The following is a 21,553-nucleotide window of genomic DNA, read 5'->3' as shown; positions in this document are numbered from 1 at the left end:
ATAATCTGGGTTAAATCGGGGTAATCAAAAAGGACCTCACTGTGAGAATCAAGTCATCCTTAAGCAGTAAGTACAACACATGATACCACTGTAAAGATTAGCAGTCATGCACAGGCCGCTCAGCTGCCCTCTTTAGAAGCAACATTTACCCATACTGCCTTGGGAAACAGGCAGAAGGACACATCCACCCCACGCTGCACGTTCACTAGCTGTCAGTAAAGCTCAGCAGCTTGAACGCCGAGCCCCATTCATACGCATTAAACGAGTCCTCTGCGGCTGCCGCTGTATCGGTTTCCCTCTGTCACCACTTCCCACTTTCCTCTATCTACTCATCTCGTTCATCTCATCCAGGCAGGAAGGACTGTGGTCACAGAATGTGGCTGCTTCTTCTATTCTGAGACAAATAACAGTCTTTTCTCTAACTCCACCCCGTGTTTCTATCATTAAATCAAGGACTGAGGACACCTTTCCAAAACACCACAACTTCAGAGGAATGCTGGGGGAAAGTGTGCCATGTATCTCATCGGTCTTAAACGATAGTGCCGGTGTTATTTGAGGTTTTTCTTTCTCTCATATCCAACAAAAACACCAAAACCAATCCTGCACTGGTCTGTTTCTAAATATGTTCTGACTTACCAACCCACCTCGTCTGTAGCCTCAAGTCACTGGTTCCTAATGAAGACTTGAATCTTTTGAAATGGGTCTCCAGCATGTAATTTGATTTTAAAACAGCAGGCTCAGTAATTTAATAAATCAGATGGGCAGCTAGTTTGTAGCAAATGTTACTCCAACTGGAGGAAACGGTTTCTTTGTTGGGGACTATTTTCAGACAGGGTGTTATACACATTTCATGGATATGAGTATTCATGGCAGCAGCACATTGCATGTCAGACTGACTGTTATTGAAGGTGTAATTTGTAAGATAGGGCAAGAAATAAAAAGGTAGCTCAAAATATACTGCTTACTTTACTCTTTACTATAGCTATCTCTGACTGTAGCTAGCATCCGTTAGCTAATTAGCTCGATTGGCTGCGGAGCTAGTGGTGCTATTAGCTGACCTGAATTTGCCAGGACCGCGACCTCTGATCACAAGAGGGAGTCACCACGGCAAACAAACTCAGCAGCCAACCAGAGAAAACATGCCAGGAAAACAGACTGCGACTGAGCAGACTGTCAGCTTGACTACAGGGATTGCGGTATGGAGGCGATTTACAGCGCACCCATGGAGCTGGAATATTTTCACATCTTACCCCTTGAATTGAGGATTTATTTTGACCAAACCTGCCCCTTTAAATCTTGCCAGCCAATAACGAGGTACTGTGGTACAGAGGAATAGGCTATTTGCCTTCTGCACAGGAGCTTTTCATGTGCTTTCTTAATAGGGTAAATATACTTTGTCGCCGGCCTTATCTCTAAAAAAGGTGAGAGTAAAACATACATTCGCTAAGATTTCCAAATTATAAGAGTTGGAATATCTGCAATCAGTTTGTGGAGCTTTAATACATTTTTATTTTCCATTTAAAATATTATCATCTTGAAATATAAAATTCAGAATCAGTATCTAATTTTAGCTTGACTTGTACATAATCTGTGCTAATGGCTTAGGCTAGAATTTCTAAATATAGATCTCTGTGATGAGAAAGTTAATCCTCTGAATCCTGTAATTATGAATGGAATCCAAACGGGAGCCCTTTTCATTCAACGACATAAAGTGTTGTCGTCTGTTCTGTAACCTGCCTGCTCTCACCGCATTATCTCAGAAAGCTCGAGGATTCCCGCACGTCATCAACACAACAATGTGGGAAAGAGCTGTGAAATACCATGGCGTCTGTGGTTTCCAAACAATATCCTGATATGTCATCAGGAGGGCACAGCGGAGGGAGAAAAAAAAGGTGTTGTCAGAGATGACAGCTGTAGAACAGGTTTGAGACAGTTTGGGAGATTAGGAAGCAGTGAATAAATAGCACCACCATTAACTGGAGGAACCCTGACATTACAAAAAAAGATCCCTCCAGTTTCCATCCATGCATTCAACAATTTAACATCATGCAGTTGCCATGCCAACCTGTTACCAGACTGCTGCTGCTGCTATGATGAAAAACGGGAAATGCTTCTTGGCCACTGTGCAATAATGAAGAGTCCCAATACGACATTAGTATTCCCATCAAGAAACACGCCTGGGCGAGCAGGCTTTAACGACTTACCGAGATGTCAAAGAGCTCCTCGGTGTCGTCCAACATGCGGACCCTGATGGTGACATGTCGTCCAGGGGGCATGGCCGGGGGTCTGTGCCCGGGGTCCAGCGTACTGATGCCAAGAGTCTCCGGGGCTCCAAGACGCTGGCCTGCTCCAGAGGCCATTGGCTCTGGGTCTGGCTCTGCCATGATGCGCTAAAATGCTCACTGCCCAGCCTGTACAGAAGCCAAGAGAGGAAAGTCAGGGGGACAAAGGCAAGATCGAGCAGCCAAGTTAGAAAAATGTATCACAGTAGGAAAAAAAAAATCCTCAGCAGGTGAAATACAATGAATCCAATCAGGTCCCGGAGGACAGGTTGCAAAACCTCCTATGTCACACTCACAGAGTATTTGCAAATGCAGTATTTGCACTCGCTGCTAATGGCTGGTAATTGTTGCCTGTGGGAGAACCAATTACTGTAAGGGAAAAAAGAAAGACGATCCAAGCATGCCCCTGATTTCAAAGTACAAATCAAGCAGCCCTAATGCGATCTGACAAACGGATCAGGAGGCCTGATTGTAAAATCAAACAATCAATACAATGATAAATGATACGGGAAGTCGTTAAAGCGACGCAGTAGAGCCAACGACACACGGACATATATACTTAGTTAGGTTTTAATAGTTCTCAAGGGCATTGTGGTTTATCTATAAGGACACTGCAGGAGATGTGGACTGAATGGTAAGTGTAGTCAGAGAGCAAAATGTAATCATCATTACAGCTGCAATGATTCATTGATTTGTTGGGAACTATTACATGAATCGAAAACTGTATTGATAATCAAACAATTCTCTGAATCCAGGTTCTCAAATGCGAATATTTTCCAGCGTCTTTACTCCTCTGCGACAGTAAACTGAATATCTTCGGGTTGTGGACAAAACTAGACATATGAGGACGTCAAATTGAGGACGACATTTGCTCAGAAAAACTACTCTAACTCTTTAAGGCCCCTCCTCCTGAATAAGGCCTCTGATTGGTCAGCTCACATACACCTGACCTGGCACTGCTAACAGCATCAGAGCAGCTATGCTAAATCAGTTCTTACCTGCCGAACTAGCCACTAGGTAGAAATTATGCAAAGGTGAGACATGGTGACTTAATGTGATGTCACAATGTTACAGAATTAAAGGCAGGACTAGTGACGAGGCGTTTCAGGAGCAATGTTTTCTGTCGGAGAGAGGAGTTTCTGTTCGTGTGGACTTTGACCTTTTTAATCATCAAGACCTTTTACATGCACGAGAACATATAAAACACTGAAGAAAGGGGCAACAAATGAAAAAACATAATAGTTCTCCTTAAATGACACACAGCAAAGATGGTAGCCTCACACCTTATCTTCCTGATGAAGGCCACAAGCCAAAACGCGTCTGTCTAATGATGTTGTCCTACATAGATTGCTGAAGCTTTTTGACGGCTTCACCATCTCCATGCACCTTGGAAGTAGGTTAAGTCATTCCAGAAACCCCACTATGATCCCAACAACGCTAAAAGCTAAAAGTAACAGATAAATGGTTGAAACAGAAACAGTTGAACAAGTGGGTGTACTTGTGAAAAACTCGGCCAAAAGTGATGGTAAATGACTGGAATAAATGGTGGTGTCAGTCCGTGAGGTGATCTGACAGGACGGGGGTACGTCTGGTGGAGAATATGGAGAAGGCCACATCTTACACGCGAGGGTCCCCTCGGATATTCAAATCAAACTCTGGAATAATGTGCAGAGTGACTCTGTGGCAGTGTTTGTCCCAGGTGGGGGGGGACTGTGTGTGTTTGGACAAAGTCGTGGACTCTGGGTTGACACACTCACAGACAACTACCCCCCAATATGTGTACGCAGCCAGAACCCCCAAGGCCCTGCTGTCCTCCTGCTTAATTCTCTCTTCATTGCACATTCCAGCAGGCTGATGTCATCCTGAGACCTCACCAAGTGGTTCATCAGAGCGCTGAGGCCAGTGGGCAGTTGTTCAGCCGCCGCAGAGGTGAACGACTGCTGCCAAGTTTAAGCTGAAAGCTGAATAAGGCATTTTCGAAGGAGTGGAGAATGTAATCCGGCAGAGTGGATGGAGAATGTAGGCCAAGGACAGTGGACGTACAGAGTTCTGTCTGATGGAGGTCTGACTGATGCTTGTAAAAAAAAAAAAAAAAGTGCACATTGCAGGCATCAAGCAGGGCTACTAAGAACAATTGCTTTCATAATTGATTTAATTGTCAGTTATTTTTTTCAGATATTAATTATTAGGCTATAATTAATAAATTGCAGGGCTCCAGACTAACTTCTTTCCCTGGTGCGGCTTAACTACTTCATTTTGGAGCGACAGCACAAAATTTGGGTGTGACGAATGACACAGTTTTATCTAATTTCTTAACCAATTATGTAAAATTATTGTAAATGTAATAAATTTTTTAAAATCTGACCTGCTGCATATCAGGCGCAATGGTGCCAATGAAAATGCTGTTGGTTTTTATGGGTGCATGTGTACCCACAATAGTCGTACCCCGGAGCCTTGAATTGTAATTCATGTCCATCACAAATTTCCAGAGCCCAAGTTGAAGTCTTCATATTGCTTGTTTTTAACTGACCAACAGTCCAAGACACAGATAGCACATTTTTCAGTGATATGTGACAGGAAAGAGCAGCAAATCTCCCTATTTTGGAAGCTGGAACAAGCAAATTGATCGTCCACATTCCTGGCGACCAATTTTCTGTCGATGAATCATGATAATTTTAACCGCTGTTGGCTAAGATTGTGTTCTGATAGCTGGTTCCAAAATACCCAGATGTGTTAAGTGCATCGAGTTCTTATGTGCTCCTGCTTCGTCATACTTTATCTTAGTTTTAGGTTTGGCTTCAGCTCTTTCCATTTGAGCTTATTCATACATTTGCTCGCCTGACGCCAATACAAAATTAGGGACTTGGATTCGACAAGTGGATTCAGGTTTGATAAAAAGCCATGTAACCCCAAACACCCCAAATGTGTTTAGAGAGCGCTCCAGCTGACTAACACTCCCTTGGGCTGACGAAAACCAGACTAACCTCAGTCATTGGGCGGGGGGGGGGGGGGGGGGGGGGGGGGGGGCGTGAATGGGAACAGGCCCGTTTTTCAATTCAAGCCCAGTCATTTATGACATCTGATCCTCGCTCCGTCATCACTCAGCCGCCCTCGCCTTGATTATTGCCGAGTGTCTCATGCCGAGTCTGTAAAATTCATGGCTTGTGTGACCTGCGCATGCACGCCGTGTAACCAGACACTCTTCAAACAAAGCGGCAGCAAAACAGAGGACAGTGAAAGAGTTGAGACAGTCATTACTCCAGCCAACACGTACCCTCCCGAGCACCGGGGATCATTTATCAACCAGTGTTCCTCTGAATACTCGGGCCCCAGACAAACACACAGAACAGCCACCAGTTGTGCTGCTGGTTCCAGTGGGCCGGAGGGTGACATAAGAAGCACAGTTGCCCACTTTCACAGCGCCCGGGGGACATTTACAGCCCCCTGTGTGTTTCTCAGGGTAAACCGCCCTGCCTTTGAACTTGTTTGCTTGAAATTTCCCACAACTGTGCAACATTGAGCTGTGACTGCTGGCTCGCAAGAGTCTCCGGGGCTGCAACAGTGGCTCTACTGTGTGCAGGGGCCCAACACGGCACAGCTGGAATCCTTTAGTGACAGCTGAATGGCCAACAGGCGGGGTGGGGTGGGGGGGCTGATAAGGCCAGATGCGTTCTACCTGAGGCAAGCCTCACAGCTACAGCAAAAAAAAAAAGGAGCTCAATTTCCTCCGCAACACACACTGATACCTGGGTGTGGCACGCTTTGCATGAATCACTTTTTAAGTTCCCACCGTGTTATTGGCACGGTGACATGTTGTCTATTAAGTGAAGAAGAATGACAACCAACAGGATACATGCGTGTTGAAACCAGAGCCTGGGTGCCGTTTAACGCCTCTGTCAGAGCTAAAAAATAAAAAATGGTGAGGTGAGGTCTTCCCACCTCACACAGCCTGGTAGTGTGTTCACACCAATCATGTAATGTGGGTTAATAGAGCAGGCTGCTGTAATCCTCAGGACATTATCAGGCAGTATAACAGTCGATGTGACGTGAACGCAACGCCGCCCTGGACTCACATGGACAGCCTGTGGAAAAAACTAAGTGACAGATATAGGGAAAACACACACACACACACACACACACACACACACACTTGAGATGATTTTAAATGTCACAAATACACTCTCTCACACTCACACACAGAAAGAGAGAGAGAGACATGGAGCATTCACATCAGCGACTGCGGCGCCTGCACGCATCCACCCGGAGCTGCGAGGTTTATATATCTGTGCAATGCAACCCTACACTGGAGGACGAAGAGGACAGTCCGGTGGCTGCAGAGTAACATTTCTCCGCGCAGAACCACAGTTATTCGTCCCCTTCCTTCCTCCTCCCCTCGAAATCCACAGGATCACAAAACAACACGGCAAAGATACTCCCAAAGACTTAACGCTAATCTCCTCAAACAAGTTGAATCACTTCCCTTAAGAGCACACTGACACACACTAACGCACACGGGGAGAGGGACTTGGCCAACGCCGTACTTACCCCCTTCTCTAGAAAACGCACGCTTTATCCACAGACGTATGGATTTCCCGAGCACAGTAGGAGGTGTTACATCCACGTTCAGCGGTGCAAGAGTGAAAAATAAATAAATAAAGACGCCCAGTCGGAGTTTTTTTTTTTTTTTTTAAATGCTGCTGGTGCCGGTGAGGAGGCTTTCTGCGGTCGCCATGGCGGACGACTGAGCGAGTGAGCCGGGGAGAGAGACGGGATTACACTGGAGCGAGCAGCGGATCCGCTCCCGGTGCCTTCACTCAGACAATGAAGGAGGTGCAGCACCTCCACCTTCTGAGCGGCGGAGTGGCGCGGCGCAGCAGCACCATCTAGCGGCGGCGGCCGGAACAACACGCGGCACACGTTATAAAGCAGTCACTCCCCCACGGTGTGTGAATGTGACCCTTCACAATGAAGCTGCTTTAAGTTACAGATTCGCCTCTAAATAAAACAATCACAAGCAACATGCCTTGAATGTACAATGGGGTAAAAGTGTTGTTTATCTAATGTCTATTGTTTGCATTGTTCTTACTGCATTTCTACTAATTGATTACTACTGTTTTAATTAATGCTCTCTTTTCACATTTACATTTTAGGACATTTAGCAGATGCTTTTGTCCAAAGCGACTTACAGCAATTCACACATACATTCATACACTGATGGCGGTGGCTGCCATGCAAGGTGCCGACCAGCACATCAGGAGCAGTTTGGGACGCTTCGACATGCAGACCAATTTAATTAAAAAAACTTTAATTGTCCCCGGGGGGCAGTTGAAGTCAGCACATTAGGTAGACAGCCAGCATATTAAGTATACAAGTCAGCATGTTAGTTACAGGGGAATCAAACCAGCGACCTTCCAATAGCAAGATGCTGGCTCTACCCCGAGTCACAGCCGCCCCATCCTTGCTGTTGCATTGATTATGAAACTTTCCTTGTTGTGGAACCAATAGAGGATTAACTTACCTTTTATCTTATCTTATCTTTTCTTATCTCAATGCATAGATGTGATTCAAGTCATTTGGTCCAAGTAGGAGGTATGTGTTCCTGTGTGATAGTTATATTATTGGCCAGTTTCTCTAAAACTGTTCCAAAAGTATAACAGTGAGTTGAATTTGTTTTTATAATTATTGATGAATAAAGAAATGTAATCAACATTATGTTCAATATTTCCTTTAGTCAGTCAGTTTTGGTATCATTAAAGTTGTGATTTGTAGGAAATGGCTAGTATTCAAAGTGAGCTCCAAAACTATAGGGGGCAGCATTAGACTTACCACTAACTGCTGCTCACTATACTCTCTGCTGCAGCTGTCTTCAGTTGCAGCTGCTGCTGCTAGCAATTAGCTCAGTTTGCCGATGAGCTAACTGGCCCTGTTAGCGGCCTCCAGGTGAACATGGCTGGACACCTGATTGGAACCCAATACAACACATGCGGGGAGTACAATACTGAGTGACTGACAAACCTTTTATCGTTATGTTGCCATGTTAGAGTGAAAAGGTCAGAGGAATCATCTCATTCAACAGTTCCTGACAGTATAATGTAATATATTTTAAGTTCTTTGTTAAAAGTCCATTCTCTATATACCAAGTCATCAAATGGAAATGTTCTAGATGTCTTGTTCATCATTTTATACACATTAGCCCAAAATTAATTCCGAAATGTCTGATATCTTCAGAAATGTTGGAATCTCCACCAGAATTGAAATTCACAGGAGAATCTGTGGCTTTTAATTTTACTCGTTCTGTTAAAATTATGTTTCTTCAACCATTTCTAGTGGCACTACTTATAGAGTGTTCACAACAGACACAGTTTGTGAGCCTGAGGGGGCTGTAATCTCTGGCAGATAAATACTGTATGTAAAGACTAATGTATACACACAAGGGAAAGCAGATATGTATATGAAATGCTGTCAAACAAGTACCTAAACAGATACTCTTATTTATATAAAGACGTTGGAGTGGGTAAGACACTGTCACCTCCTGGTTACATGTGTAACCTGCTCATTGTCAGCAGTAAGACAGATTTCAGCATTCATTTCATGCAGCACACAGAGTAATACTGATCCAAGCCACGTCAGTCATGCAACAGACACCTCCGGAGCTGCTACAGGTTCTTCTGTTTTGCTCAAAAACACTTCAGCAAAACCACTAGAAGACACTTTTCTTTAGCAGTGCACTGCACGGACCTAGCCTCACTTCAGTTGCATTAGTGATGTGCATATCTGGCAACAACATGGTTGACAGAAGAGATGACTCAAAGCCTGACTTGCCCTCTGCGATGCTTGTTGCTGGCCTATAATGCCGCCCAAGACCTTGCACTTTATCCAGGGTTCACCACTGGAGGGGGCTTTGGCTTGGCAATGAAGCATGAGTGATAGGCATCACAAGCCCAGCAGGCCTTTAAAGTCTCAAACACAGAGTACAAGTGTTAAATTCTGCAATTACAGGCTGGCTCTCCCGTCCCCTTATGCATAAATGCCAGCTGAAAATGAATTGAAGCTGCAGTCTTGTCATCAGGCACGAGAAGCCCGATGACATTAACTTGGCTCGATGGTTCTGATTTCACTGCCCGAAAGAAAGAGACTGTGTCCATGTAGGGAATTTATTCCATCTCTGCGATCGCCAACAAGAGATCTGTGATGCTAATCAACCAGTGGATTGTTCCACAACTGGATTATGTATCATGGGAAAACTGATGGCATGTCTTAGCCTGAGGACTGATACTGCTGGAATACCACGCTCCACCAATATCGCAAAAACAGATTAATCCAGCGGCTGTCTGGAGACTGCTGGAACGGGAGAACCAGACTAGTTGTCAGTTTTTAAGGAGGGGTAAACATTTGTTAAATGAGTCTAAAACCCTGGTTCTTGGCACCAAAGAAAATGTAAATGCTTCATGTTTACATCGTTTATTCAGTGTATTAAACAAATGGCAAATAAACAACTTCAATAATTCTCATTTGAAATAACATCAATAAATAGCTGCTACTTGTAACTTCACACAGCCTACAGCCAGAGACGGATTATGAGAAAATAGGTCCCTGGACTTGTCTTTTGGGTCCTTTTACATCTGTGTGTGCTTGTTTTGTATCTGTTTGGGGTCATTTTTTGTCTCTTGTGGTCATTTTTTATCTGTTTGGGTCATTTTTTAATCCCTTTTGCTTTTTTTGCACCTCTTGCATCTCCTTTTAGACATTCTGCATCTCTTTGTGAGTGTCTTTTGTCTTATTAGTTGTGCCTGCAGTCGCTTTGTGTGTGTCTGTGCTCCTTTTGCACTTCTGCTAGATTTTCACTGTCATTTTTTTGTCTTTGTGTCTGTATCAGTCTCTTTTTGTTTTTTTTATGTCGCTTTGTGGTAGTTTTGCTTTGCTGAGTCTCAACACTTCTTACAGAGGGTTCTTTTGGTTCAGAGGCCTTGGCCAGTTCCTTGTTGGCCTATTTTTTAAATCCATCCATCACACTAACAAGCAAACTACATTACTCTATGACTCTATGATTACTATATAGTGATACAGATGTAGGGCCCATCTCCTCCTCTTGCTCGTGGTGTTCATTGCTTTGTATTCCCTGCTGCCTCCTCTCCGTCTTTATGGATAGTGGCCTGGAGCTTCGGCCTCCTCCTCGCCCACTCCTCCATGTATGTGGCTGCACACAGGGATGGGGATAAAAGATGAGCAGAGAAACTGGGATTTTCTTTTTTTCTTTCCCTACCCTGTCTCTATTTCATGTCTGTTGCTCGCCCACCTTCTCACTGGCAGGAAGAGAAGTCTCCTACGCCTTTGTGGTGTGGGACTGAAGAATGAGAAATCACACTCAGTATCTTGGCAGCCTCAGAGGCCCTCTGGAGGCACCAAATTGGAACTGAGGCAATGGTGAACATGTCAGCAAGAGCGCGAAAATGAGTGAGAGCTGCGGCAAATGACGAGAAAACAGGCAAGAGACAATGCTGCTCGGGATTAGTTATGTAAGCAATCAAGGTTTGGTGCCATGTTCTTAGAGATCGCTTATCCAGTTATGTAACGGTAAATTAAATTCAACTTCCCACTGATCACTAAAGGGTGAGAAAAAGGGTGAGTACACACTGAATAACTGCGATCCTGTAGTACTATTAATTTACAGTATATGATTTCTATTCGCCTCACTTTGCACTTATCTGATTCTATTAACTAAATAGAAAAACTGGAATAAATAACCAGAATCTAACCTTTTTGTTTTCTTCAACATGGTCAAATTTAAAGGGGTGAAGTGTTGGCCACCCTACAGCCTCATTAATTGGGCAGGGGGCCCCAGAGCAAATATTAGCTTCTGGGCCCCTGTTAGCTCTCACTTCTCTGCTACCTGCTAATATGATTAAACACGTTAATGTAGGAATATGCAACGTATTAACTAAACTAATGACGGTCTTAAAAAGGAGGCGCGGAAGGCATTTTTAATAATCCCATGTTCCATACAGCCTCAAATCATGCGTATCCACCACCACCTCTCTCACAACAGGGGGCCCATATAAACAGTTGGCGCTCATTTGTTCTGCATGCAACCACCCCGAGCTCTACATCCTTGCTGCCACTGCCCCAGATTTAACTCTATCCACCTCGTCGGCCTAAAGGTGGTGTTAAAATGTTCTAATACGTGTTTGTGTTCATTAAAGGTTGTGTGTCTCAGGCGTTGGCCAGAGGAAGCTGGTGAACTCAGGGACAACTCTGTGTGAAGCCTGCTCAGATTTGTTCCAGGGCATCACAGGACCGGACCCACCCCGCCAAAATAAAATGCATGTCGCTGCAACAAAGGGTTAGTATCTTGATGTGAGTGTCCCAGCTGAAATAGAGCTCTACACAGTTTCAAGATCAAGTGGTAGAGCGCGACTTATTTCAAAGGAGCAGTTTACCCAAAAATTCAGTCATTATTTACCTACCACTATGCAGACAGAGAGTCGGGTGACGTTTTAAAATGTAAAAGCTCCAAAAATGTCGTTCGGAGTAATCCAAGTATGCCAAATTGCCTTTGCCGAAAGCCTTCATCTATGCCCTCCACACACTGTCAAGTCTTTGCATCCACACCAGTTATGGCGTGTGCTGATGCTTTTAGCTTAGCAGTAGCTGTGAAGATTTGGGCTTGAACCTGGTGTAACTATAACATCTTTTCAAATCAGTGTGGGATCTCAGGGCCTTCCTAACATTTGGATTACACAATCATTGATTGTGGCCTGTGTGTGAGCTCAGTTCCTGCATTCTATATGGCTCTGTGGGTCCATCAGTCACTGTACATGTCAGTGGATGTGTTACAGTCGATGCAGGGAGTCCGATCGGCTCTGGAGAGACAAGGCTGCTCTAATGAAGATGCATATTTAAAGAGCTGCAGCTTAAAGCTCACACAGTTTACAGATACAGCTAATGACATTAGATTATGCTCAGCATAAGGACAGTGCAGTTACATCCTGCTTCAGTGTTGTGTTTCTGTCTTATGTTGTCTGTTTGTGTTACAATCTGCGAGCCTTAAATCCACAACAATCCATTCCCATCCGCAAAACATTTCTGGAGCTTCACAGCAAAACAACGTTGCGTAATTCTCCTAAACAACTGAAGTAGATGGGGACTTGTTTTAAAATGTAAACAAACTTAACATGCCATCATACTGCTCATTCAGTGTGATCCAAGTCTCCAAAAGCTCAGAATTTCCAAATGGATTTAAAAAAAGACATTATTCAGACCCTCGACACACAGTCAAGCTCCTGCAGCCACTTCAGACAGCACTTTTAGCTTACTGTGAAGATTCTGGCTTTAAAAAGAGTGTAAATAACCTCTTTTCAAATCAATGTATCAGAGAGTTTGTGCACCTAATGCGGGTGACACTTTTGTATAGATGGACACACAATTTAATTTACCTATGAGTACACCTAATCCTCCATGATCCAGTGTGCAGTGTCCCACCCAGTGTCGCTCACATCCGATATACCTTCGACACCTTCATCCATCTTTGCAAAACCGTCGACGTCAGCAGGTGTTGCCTGAAAGAAAATGGTGGATAATCATTTCAAGGTGCGTGTTGTCTCAGCTGGTTCTGCATCCCAATGAGTCCATGATCGTCTTTTGTTAAGTCACCAGAGACCCAAAGCACTCACACAGACAGATGAGTATGTGTGTATGCAACACAAAGACACTTTAACAAATCGTGATGGCGGTGATAAGATTCAAGTGATAATACACAGGAGGGTTCATTGTGCTGTTGTACAAAACACTAGCACTGATTTGTGCCATACATCAAATTAAAGTTTAAATGTGTTACAGTTTATGTTCTTGGTTTTTTGAGCCCACATTACACCGTACATTTTAAAGTTGACTTCACTTGAAAGAAGTCAGGAAATCAACGACCTCAGAATTAACAAGTAAAGTAGACTACAAGATTTAAGCTGTATGGGCTAAAACGTTTCAACAACTTAAAATCATAAGACTGCTTTTATTTGAAGTGAAGTCGCTTTGTCAGATTTTACAATGTAGATTTCCCAATATTTCGATTTCTGTCTGTAGTGTCAGTTTCCATCCATATCTTACACAGCGGGATTCTCTTCAGACATTTTATAGGTGAATATTTTACTTTATACAACACCTTAAGTTAATAGTTACTTTATTAATACAGAATAACATTAACACATTCATTTTAATGCGCTATCATCAATAAAGACACCCAGCAGTATTTAAGTAGTTTAAATTAGCTCAACCTATACCATCATTAAAGTGGTTCTTACATGATGAACCAAAATCCATAATCACATTATATAATACATATTGTTCTCAAATGGGTCATTCTGCACACAGAGTACTTTTACTTCTGGTACTTCTTAGAAAAATATCCTGGTCATCAGTTGTCACACACGATCTGTTGATTTACAGATTATACTTTAATGACAACTTTTTAGGATTTCTTATTCACATTGGCTTAAAAGCTAAAGATTGAAGTTCATTCCTGAACTTGGAATTTGTAATGTAGTAGTTTTGTTTTATCAAATTAGTGTTTACATGGCTAAAAATGAACTAGGCTGCTCTCTTTAGCGTACCTGACAACAACCCTTTTCTTTTTTTAAGCATTTTTATTTTATTTTTACATTTCCACACAATATAGTACCAACTCTGAGGGGATGTAAGATGGGAATGAAATTCCATTGCTATTTTAATCTCTGCAGCAACAATCTCTGCCCTGTCACTGGTTCCCACCAACTTTGAATACCAGGTCATTAGAGCTGGAGCGAGACTTTTACATTTGTCCCACCTCCACTATTCCTGTCAATCTGGACACACACACACACACACACACACACACACACACACACACACACACACACACACACACACACACACACACACTGCACTGCACAGTAACTACCGTCTAATTGCCAGTGCTCCTCGGCTCGGCTCACTTAAAATAATGCTTGTCTTTCTGTTTGGACTCCATTTGCAAATGCCCCAGTTGCTTATATTTCATAACAACTGGTGTTTTTTTTAAATAACGGAGGAAGTGAGAGTGATTGTGTCGTATAATTAACAGCTATAAAATCTTAATTTACACGTGGTTCCAGCAGGAATCTACTGAAATCAGCAACACTTGTATTTACTTTTATGTTGGCTGAATCACGTCCCTGATTAGTTTTTTAACAGTCTTTGATAAAAGGGTGCACTCGTTGTGCCAGGAGGTTCCCTTAAGACCGTTTTCTCTTCACTGATTGTTAAAACAAGACGGGAAAAGTGCATCTCGGAAATTAAAGGCCCTAAATGATACACTGGAAAACACTTGGCACCCCAAGAACAAGCGCACAATATGCTCAATTTATTGACTTTTTCCTTCTTCTTCTTCTCATAAAAATGTATCACTGTGTCAATTCTCATTAAATAAATATCACCCTGGTGATCGCAATCTGAAACATTTCTTCAACACAATTAATTTTATGATGTTTTGGATCCACCATTGTTGCCTTTTGTCAGCAGGCTCTATAATAACGTCTGCCTGGAGGTATTTTTAAACCTCGGCTTCATGAGAGTCAGATGGGGAAGTGGGGAGGGAATCTGTTTTGTACAGAGTGCGACCATCCAACGCTCAGGAATGAGGCCTCCTCCCTTAAGACGTGAGCATCGTGGAGCTCCCGCTGAGGCCTCCACCTTCACAAGAGATGAAAACCAGCAGGTGGGAGCCTCATCACATACTCTGTTTGCTTTTTTACTGCATGTATAAAGGCAGCAGGATTACACTGATTTCTATTACTGCCCCATTTCTGTTTGGATAACTAGGGTCGGAAACAATATCCTCGAGGGAAAATACAGAGTCAAGAATCTTTGCCTGACTGTTGTCACGTTCCCATAAAAAGATTTTCAGATGTATTTACTATGTTTGTTAGTCTTATCTTTCATTGATGTATTTATACCTCAGTCATTAGTGGAGCCACGCTACATCTCCATGTTGTGTGTTTTTTTTTGTTTATGTTGACGAACAAAAAAAAAAAGTATTTTGTCTTGTCTCACATGTAGGAATACAGCAAATCCTTCAGATGTTCCATAAATCTGTGTGATTATCTCAATTCATAATTTCAGAGGACTACATAATAGTCACAGATGGTATAGATTTAGGGTCTGGAGTCTGTGAGAACATTTCTCACTACAACTGTTGAGATGTGACGTCAAGAAAAATGAAATATCCATCAGTTCCTTATCATCAACTTCTCTGCATTCCTGACAAGTTGCTCGTAAAATGTTTGTTTCTCTTTAAAGAGGATCAGGCGGGAAAACTGAGCAACTAAGCAGAAAACGTAGAAGGAAGTTCTGGGAAAGCTTCACCTACTTCCAAGGTAAATTGAAACTGGTAATAATTACAGCGTTGTCACTAAAAGCTCAAAGGTGGCGGGAGGCCTCATGGATGACCACGGTGTCAGGTCTCTCACAGTAATGTTTAAATGGTTTGGTGCGTGAATCACTGCAGGCTTGGCTCTTTTCTCGCAGTTTGCATAACAACATTATGTGTTGCTGTGCATTACTGCTCACCTATACATGAAAAACACAATTAAGCGCACGGTCATTCATAATTGCAGATAATAGCTTACGCCTAACAGACGGCAGGTCACCAGAGCATACGTGGGAGGTGGACGGAATAACAAAAACAACAAGTCTGTACAAGCTCACCAATGAATATTTTGATGTAAAACATAAGAGGAACATTTTACAGCGTGTCTTGATATGATTACTTGCAACGTTCACTTTGAGAATGCATTATACTGTATAGGGTGTTTAAATAAAATGCTGAGCAGAGATGGATTTTGTTAACTTTAAAGGTTATTTATAAACAATTTATAGAAAATAAAGTCAGTTGATCAAAATCAAAATGTAGGGAAGGTCGGGTGAGTGATCTACATTTACATTTAGGGCATTTAACAGACGCTTTTTTGCAAAGTAATTCATACACTGATGGTGGTGGCTGCCATGCCAGGTGCCGACCAGCACATCAGGAGCAGCTTGGGGTTCAGTATCTTGCCCAAGGACACTTCGACATGAAGACCAGGGGAATCAAACCAACAACCTTATGATAACAAGATGCTGGCTCTACCCCTGAGCCACAGCCACCCTAAATAAAAATGTAAAAATCTAAATAATTAATATAATTATTCAGTAAATTATTTACTAAAATACAAGAAGAAAAATCATAATAGTCCCTGGTAATTAGGGACCATCTTGCGATGGGATCACACCAGCCGCAACACCAACATGTTGATGCTTCGACCAACGAGTTCTCAGTAGCCATTACTACATTATTACATGAGTACTTAGGACTCACAGGTCAGACCTAACCCATTACTCAAAAAAATACTCACTTCTGTGTTACTTCCTGCTACAGTAAGAGCCTCCACGACCACATTCCACGGCCGATGCTGTCACACCTATTTAATATGCTAAATAAAGTCTCTCAACAATATTTTACCTCAAGGAAACGTTGGATATTTTGTATACCAATGTCCTGTATGCTTAATACTGTTAAGCTACCACCAGCTAACACCAGCAGCTGTCTAACTTAGCTTAGCACAAAGACTGGAAACACTGTGAAACAGCAAGCCTGTCCATCTGTCTATCTGAATCACTAAAACACATTTTGTTTGCTGAATCAATACACAAGCTGAAGTGTTAACATGACAAATCACCATTTTAAGGCCACTGGCATTAATTTGACTGCTTTACATAGAAAACAATTTATTGTACTCTACAATAGATTGGTCATATATTCTAATGAAAAAACCTAACTTTACCTAACTACTGATGATTAAATGTATTTTACTTTTCACTGCTGAGATTTTGCTGCCACCTAAACACAATTGTGAAAAAAAAGGTTCTTACAACATAAAAATATCCCTTCAAAAACCCCATAGAAAAACAAGTCTTACCAGGACAAAAGTCCCAGTTACTTTAGCTCAACAACAGACTTATTCATAAACCAATTTCATTAGAACTATTTTCAATCCATGCTTCATTTTTCTACCTCTACTGCTTGTTATCTGCATCACGATTAGTGAGATATAAAGATGTATTTTGATTTGGTTGCACTCACCCTTTAAATGCCTGTTTTCGTTGTTCATACGGATCATCCTCCACTCAACCACACACACACACACACACACACACACACACACACACACACACACACACACACACACACACACACCCCCACACACACACACACACTCCACTGTTACAGCTGCAAATTAGACTGTGAAATTGACAACTCATGTGTTGCCATCTGGTTGCCATGACACCTAGTTATTAGGCCTTGTGACAGTCCTGGCTTGGCTTGTTTGTTCCATCTTCCCCCTCCTGCACATCAACATTGTTTCCAATATAAAAAAAATAAATAAAAAGGCACGAAACATCAGAGGGGGGGTTGAGAGTGTGGGCTGATAACAGCTCGGCTCTCTTCAGCGGTGGCGGCTTCGAGTTAAACGTACGGCACGGGCGATGAATACACCATGACAATCACGAGCACATCTTCCAGCGCTCCTAAAATCCTGGACAAACAATGCAGGCAAGGAGCGAGCATCATTAGCATCAGGTCGAGGAGGAAACATGAGGACAAACAAAGACTCAGTCGAAAAGGAAAATGTGACCACCAACTGTCTAATCTCTCCTTTTTACATATTTTTACATTGATTTCCACACTTCTTCCAGGCAAAAGCCACATTTCACACACTCCAGCCTCTGTCTGGACCACATTCAGACTTTAATGCTCCACTGATCAGTGAGACGATTAAAGCAATCTAAAGCCTCCTTTGTTTGGCTCTGTGCATTGGAATTTCCTTCATCCTCAGTTCTGCGTCTGCCCCTCAGGACAAGAGCCTCATGAACTTGTGGAGTTAAAAGTGCACGGGGCAGACATGGCCTTTTTGTCATGGGCTGCTGTATCCCACACAGAAACCCCAGGGACTTTGCTGCAGTCTGAGCGCAATGGGGGTGGTGGCGTGACTCATGCAGCCCCCACCCTTCCCCCCCCCTTTCATCCTGACATTTGACATACTGATATAGAGGATCTCAGCTGGAACAAACACGGTGTGTTGTGTCACAGCTGCGACGTCTGTGCCTCTGAGCTCGTGTCTCGCAGAGCCGAGAACAGGTAACAATGAATCAGCGCCTATTTAATTCATACACCTACGCCGAGCAACTCAGGGGGCTGTATTCAAGCTGATTTTATTTTTCCTTTTCAGTCTGTTCCTCCCCCCCTACTGAGAATTCAACATCTCAAGCTGCTGCCTAGCTTTCTTTAAAAGTCATTCCGGCTTCAACTCTGCAAGGACTTGAGGGAAGAGGGGAACTGGAGTGCACGGGCGACATTTTGTCCAAGAGACAAAGCTGCAAAACGACTATTAGGCCGACTCCACCGCGATCCATTCTCATTAGACCTCTTCCAGCAGACAACAAGGATATTAAGCTGCACTTGACTGTATGTTACCACAAACACAAATGATGCTGTGAGTGATGCCAGAGGGATTCTGCTCCCTAATGAACCAGACTGAGATGCCTCGCCATCCGGTCCTTTCGGCCCTCTGCCCTGTCTCATCATGGTGGATGAAGCACCTCCATAAGCGCCACCACACAGGCTTTACTCGCTCCTTTGCATTAGTTAGCCAGAGGTGGATGTTGACAAGCGCCTCAGAGGAGATGCCGGCACACTCTTCCCCCGGATCTATTAACAGGCGATTCCCCCAGCAGGCCACTTTCAGTCCACATCACTGATTCAAAACAGTGTCTAAAATTAGTCATGAGGCAAAACAAGAATAAAGGAGAACTGATAACACAGAGGAGCCGGTCGCTTTTGATAATCTCTTGAAACCATTTTGTCTTTAAATTCAATTTTTTGGTTGCTCGACCTCTCTGACACGAGGGATTCAATGCAAATCCGTGTTTCCTAAAACGGAAGGATTTGTTCAGAAATAAAATCCTTTATTTACTATCAAGTATTAGGCTCTGTTATTATTCTTGCGCGATCTGTTTTATTGCATGATACCCTGCAATGCACACTGCAACATTCTGAAATAAAAGTTGCTGTCATTCATCGGATACCGTGACCCGAACTTCAGTTCTAGAAATGTTCAAAATGTCTCTTATAGTGTGTTTTAAATAAAAGCAGGATAATCACTTCCGATCCAGTATATTAGAAAGTACTGTATATAATACTCCATATATTAGTGTTTGTCTGCAAAGTCAGAATGCATAAATAAGTATTCTGACTCAGATATTAAAGGATAAATTGATCATTAATGAAAATGAAGTCATTGTCGACTCACTCCCATGCTGATGGAAAGTTTTGTAGTCCACAGAACATTTATGGAGCTTCACAGCAAAGCAGCGTTGCAGCATTCTCCATCCTGAACAACTGAAGTAGATGGGGACTTGTTTCAAAATGTAAAAAAACACCCCCAAAAAAAACCACATAAAAATGGCTTTAATTCAGTCTATCCGGTGTGAACCAAGTCTCTGGAAGAAAAAAGATCCCAAATTAATTTGAAAAGACAAGCGTAACCATTCTTTGTGTTTTGTTTTCAATTGTTTTTATTTTTTTTATTTTAAAAAGAGTCCCCATCTACTTCAGTTGTTGAGGAGAATGTTTTCATGCTGTTCTGCGGTGAAGCTCCTTCACCCGACCTTAATCAGAACGAGGGTGAGCAGATCATGACTGAATTTTCATTCCTCGGTGAACCAAAAGTACTTTTAACATCTTGTGCGATAACTCTTGATAAATTGTAATGAAATTCCCTCCTTCGTGTCAAACCGTTGAAGTTGAACTGAATATCCTGAGATTGAGAGCTGTCCCCATTTGTCCAAGCTGGCTTCTGTCTGCCTATTTATGTTCCTCAGAGAAATGTACTCACAAGATCAATCAGGATTTACTGTCCACATTCTGAGCCAAACAAGTACCTAGAATTGGAGTGGAATTGTTATTTTGTTGACGATAAGCCTTTCGCTACAGTAGACCTCTCAAAGCCTCAGGAACTGTAGATCCTGAATGCTTACAAAGTAGTCGTTTTATCACTGGTACAAGCTTTTGACAGGGCTTTGCCGAGCACCCTAGAGGCCTGAAAAAAAAAGATCCAAACAAACACTGGTGCAAAGAAACAGCTGCCAAATTCCCTCGCTGTTTGTCTTAAGCACCAGTAGTCATCTCCAGTGACTGAAGTATTGGCATACTCGGACCAGGCTGAGCCCGAAAGAAAACTCAGCTAAAAGCATAATGCAAGATGCTGTGGCTCAATCTCACTGCGACAATGTGTAAGTGACGCTTTTTGGCACCTTTCTTTAGTTGGACACTCCTGAATAGACACAGAATTGATCTTGAAACCCCCCCAAAAAACTGAAGAGGACAACTGGTTAACTGGATGATTGGTTGAGATGGGTATAAGTAATTGATGAATGGTTGAGATCACAATGGGAATCGGGCCCAGGAGGATGTCAGAAGAGCCCCAGTGAGTGGAATCTCTCCCTTTGCCTCTCGACTTTAACTCTGAGAGATGAGGAAGAGAGAGAGAAAAGGACTGGGAGTGAGAAGCGACGCCTGAAGGAGGAGCTTAGCAAGACCTTCCTCCTGACCCACCTCGTCCTGACCACAAGCAGGCCTTCTGGCAGTCGACGGGAAAGCTTGGCAAAGTGCTAAACGTTTCTGCCTGGTAGAACTGTGAGGGGAAGTTTGGTGCAGTTGATGATGACAGGATCTGAGAGAACCACCTTGCCGTGTCCTCTGGATGTTGTGGCCAGCAGTTCAGACAGCATCTACCATCTGAAGAAGCTAATCGCAAGAACAACTGAAGCTGGAGTGGTTGAAAGGGTGATGGCTGAACATACAGAAGTAGTTTACAGTCAGCTGACTGATGTAGGTCTCATTGTGCCTTCTTGTGAAACATGAAGGCTAGTCAGTCACGGTTATAGCAGCTTATTTTTTTTTTTTTACTAAGCAGCCTAAGTACTGTAGGTGATAATGCCACTTAATTTGCTTCACTTCATTCATCGGCCTGACACTGTTCATGTTAGCCATGTTGGCTCAAAGTAACACATGAACCATAGAAACAGTCAACTGAAAGTGATGGACAAAGAGATAAAAGTAAATAGTTTCAATAGTAATAATAAATAGTAATAGATAAACAGTTCCATAAAAATGGGCTAATGAATAACTGGTAGCTTCACAACAATAGGGGGCAGCATAAGAGCGT

The 21,553-nt window shown here is 42.8% G+C and overlaps 1 protein-coding gene and 1 long non-coding RNA gene across 3 annotated transcripts in view; both read right to left on the bottom strand.

Annotated features, from left to right (window-relative positions):
- The window catches only part of LOC115588177 (FERM, ARHGEF and pleckstrin domain-containing protein 1), a 65,845-nt gene extending 58,724 nt beyond the window's left edge, over positions 1 to 7,121 (bottom strand). For both annotated transcript variants that reach the window (XM_030428566.1, XM_030428567.1), the window contains exons 1-2: positions 6,828 to 7,121; positions 2,205 to 2,411 (exon numbers count right to left, since the gene is read on the bottom strand). In XM_030428566.1, the coding sequence (XP_030284426.1) occupies positions 2,205 to 2,384 (180 nt within the window). In that variant the 5' untranslated portion in view covers positions 2,385 to 2,411; positions 6,828 to 7,121. The remainder of the gene's footprint in view (positions 1 to 2,204; positions 2,412 to 6,827) is intronic.
- A 3,159-nt stretch (positions 7,122 to 10,280) lies between these two features.
- On the bottom strand, positions 10,281 to 17,469 carry LOC115588587 (uncharacterized). Its single transcript, XR_003985382.1, has 3 exons — positions 17,410 to 17,469; positions 12,716 to 12,838; positions 10,281 to 10,479 (listed from the first exon to the last, which is right to left on the bottom strand). It is a non-coding gene; the product is annotated as an uncharacterized LOC115588587 (long non-coding RNA).
- Between the last annotated feature and the right edge of the window lie 4,084 nt (positions 17,470 to 21,553).

This window comes from Sparus aurata, chromosome 9 (genome assembly GCF_900880675.1).
Source record: "Sparus aurata chromosome 9, fSpaAur1.1, whole genome shotgun sequence".
Lineage (NCBI taxonomy): Eukaryota > Metazoa > Chordata > Actinopteri > Spariformes > Sparidae > Sparus > Sparus aurata.
This window is presented reverse-complemented; position numbering and strand designations above follow the sequence as displayed.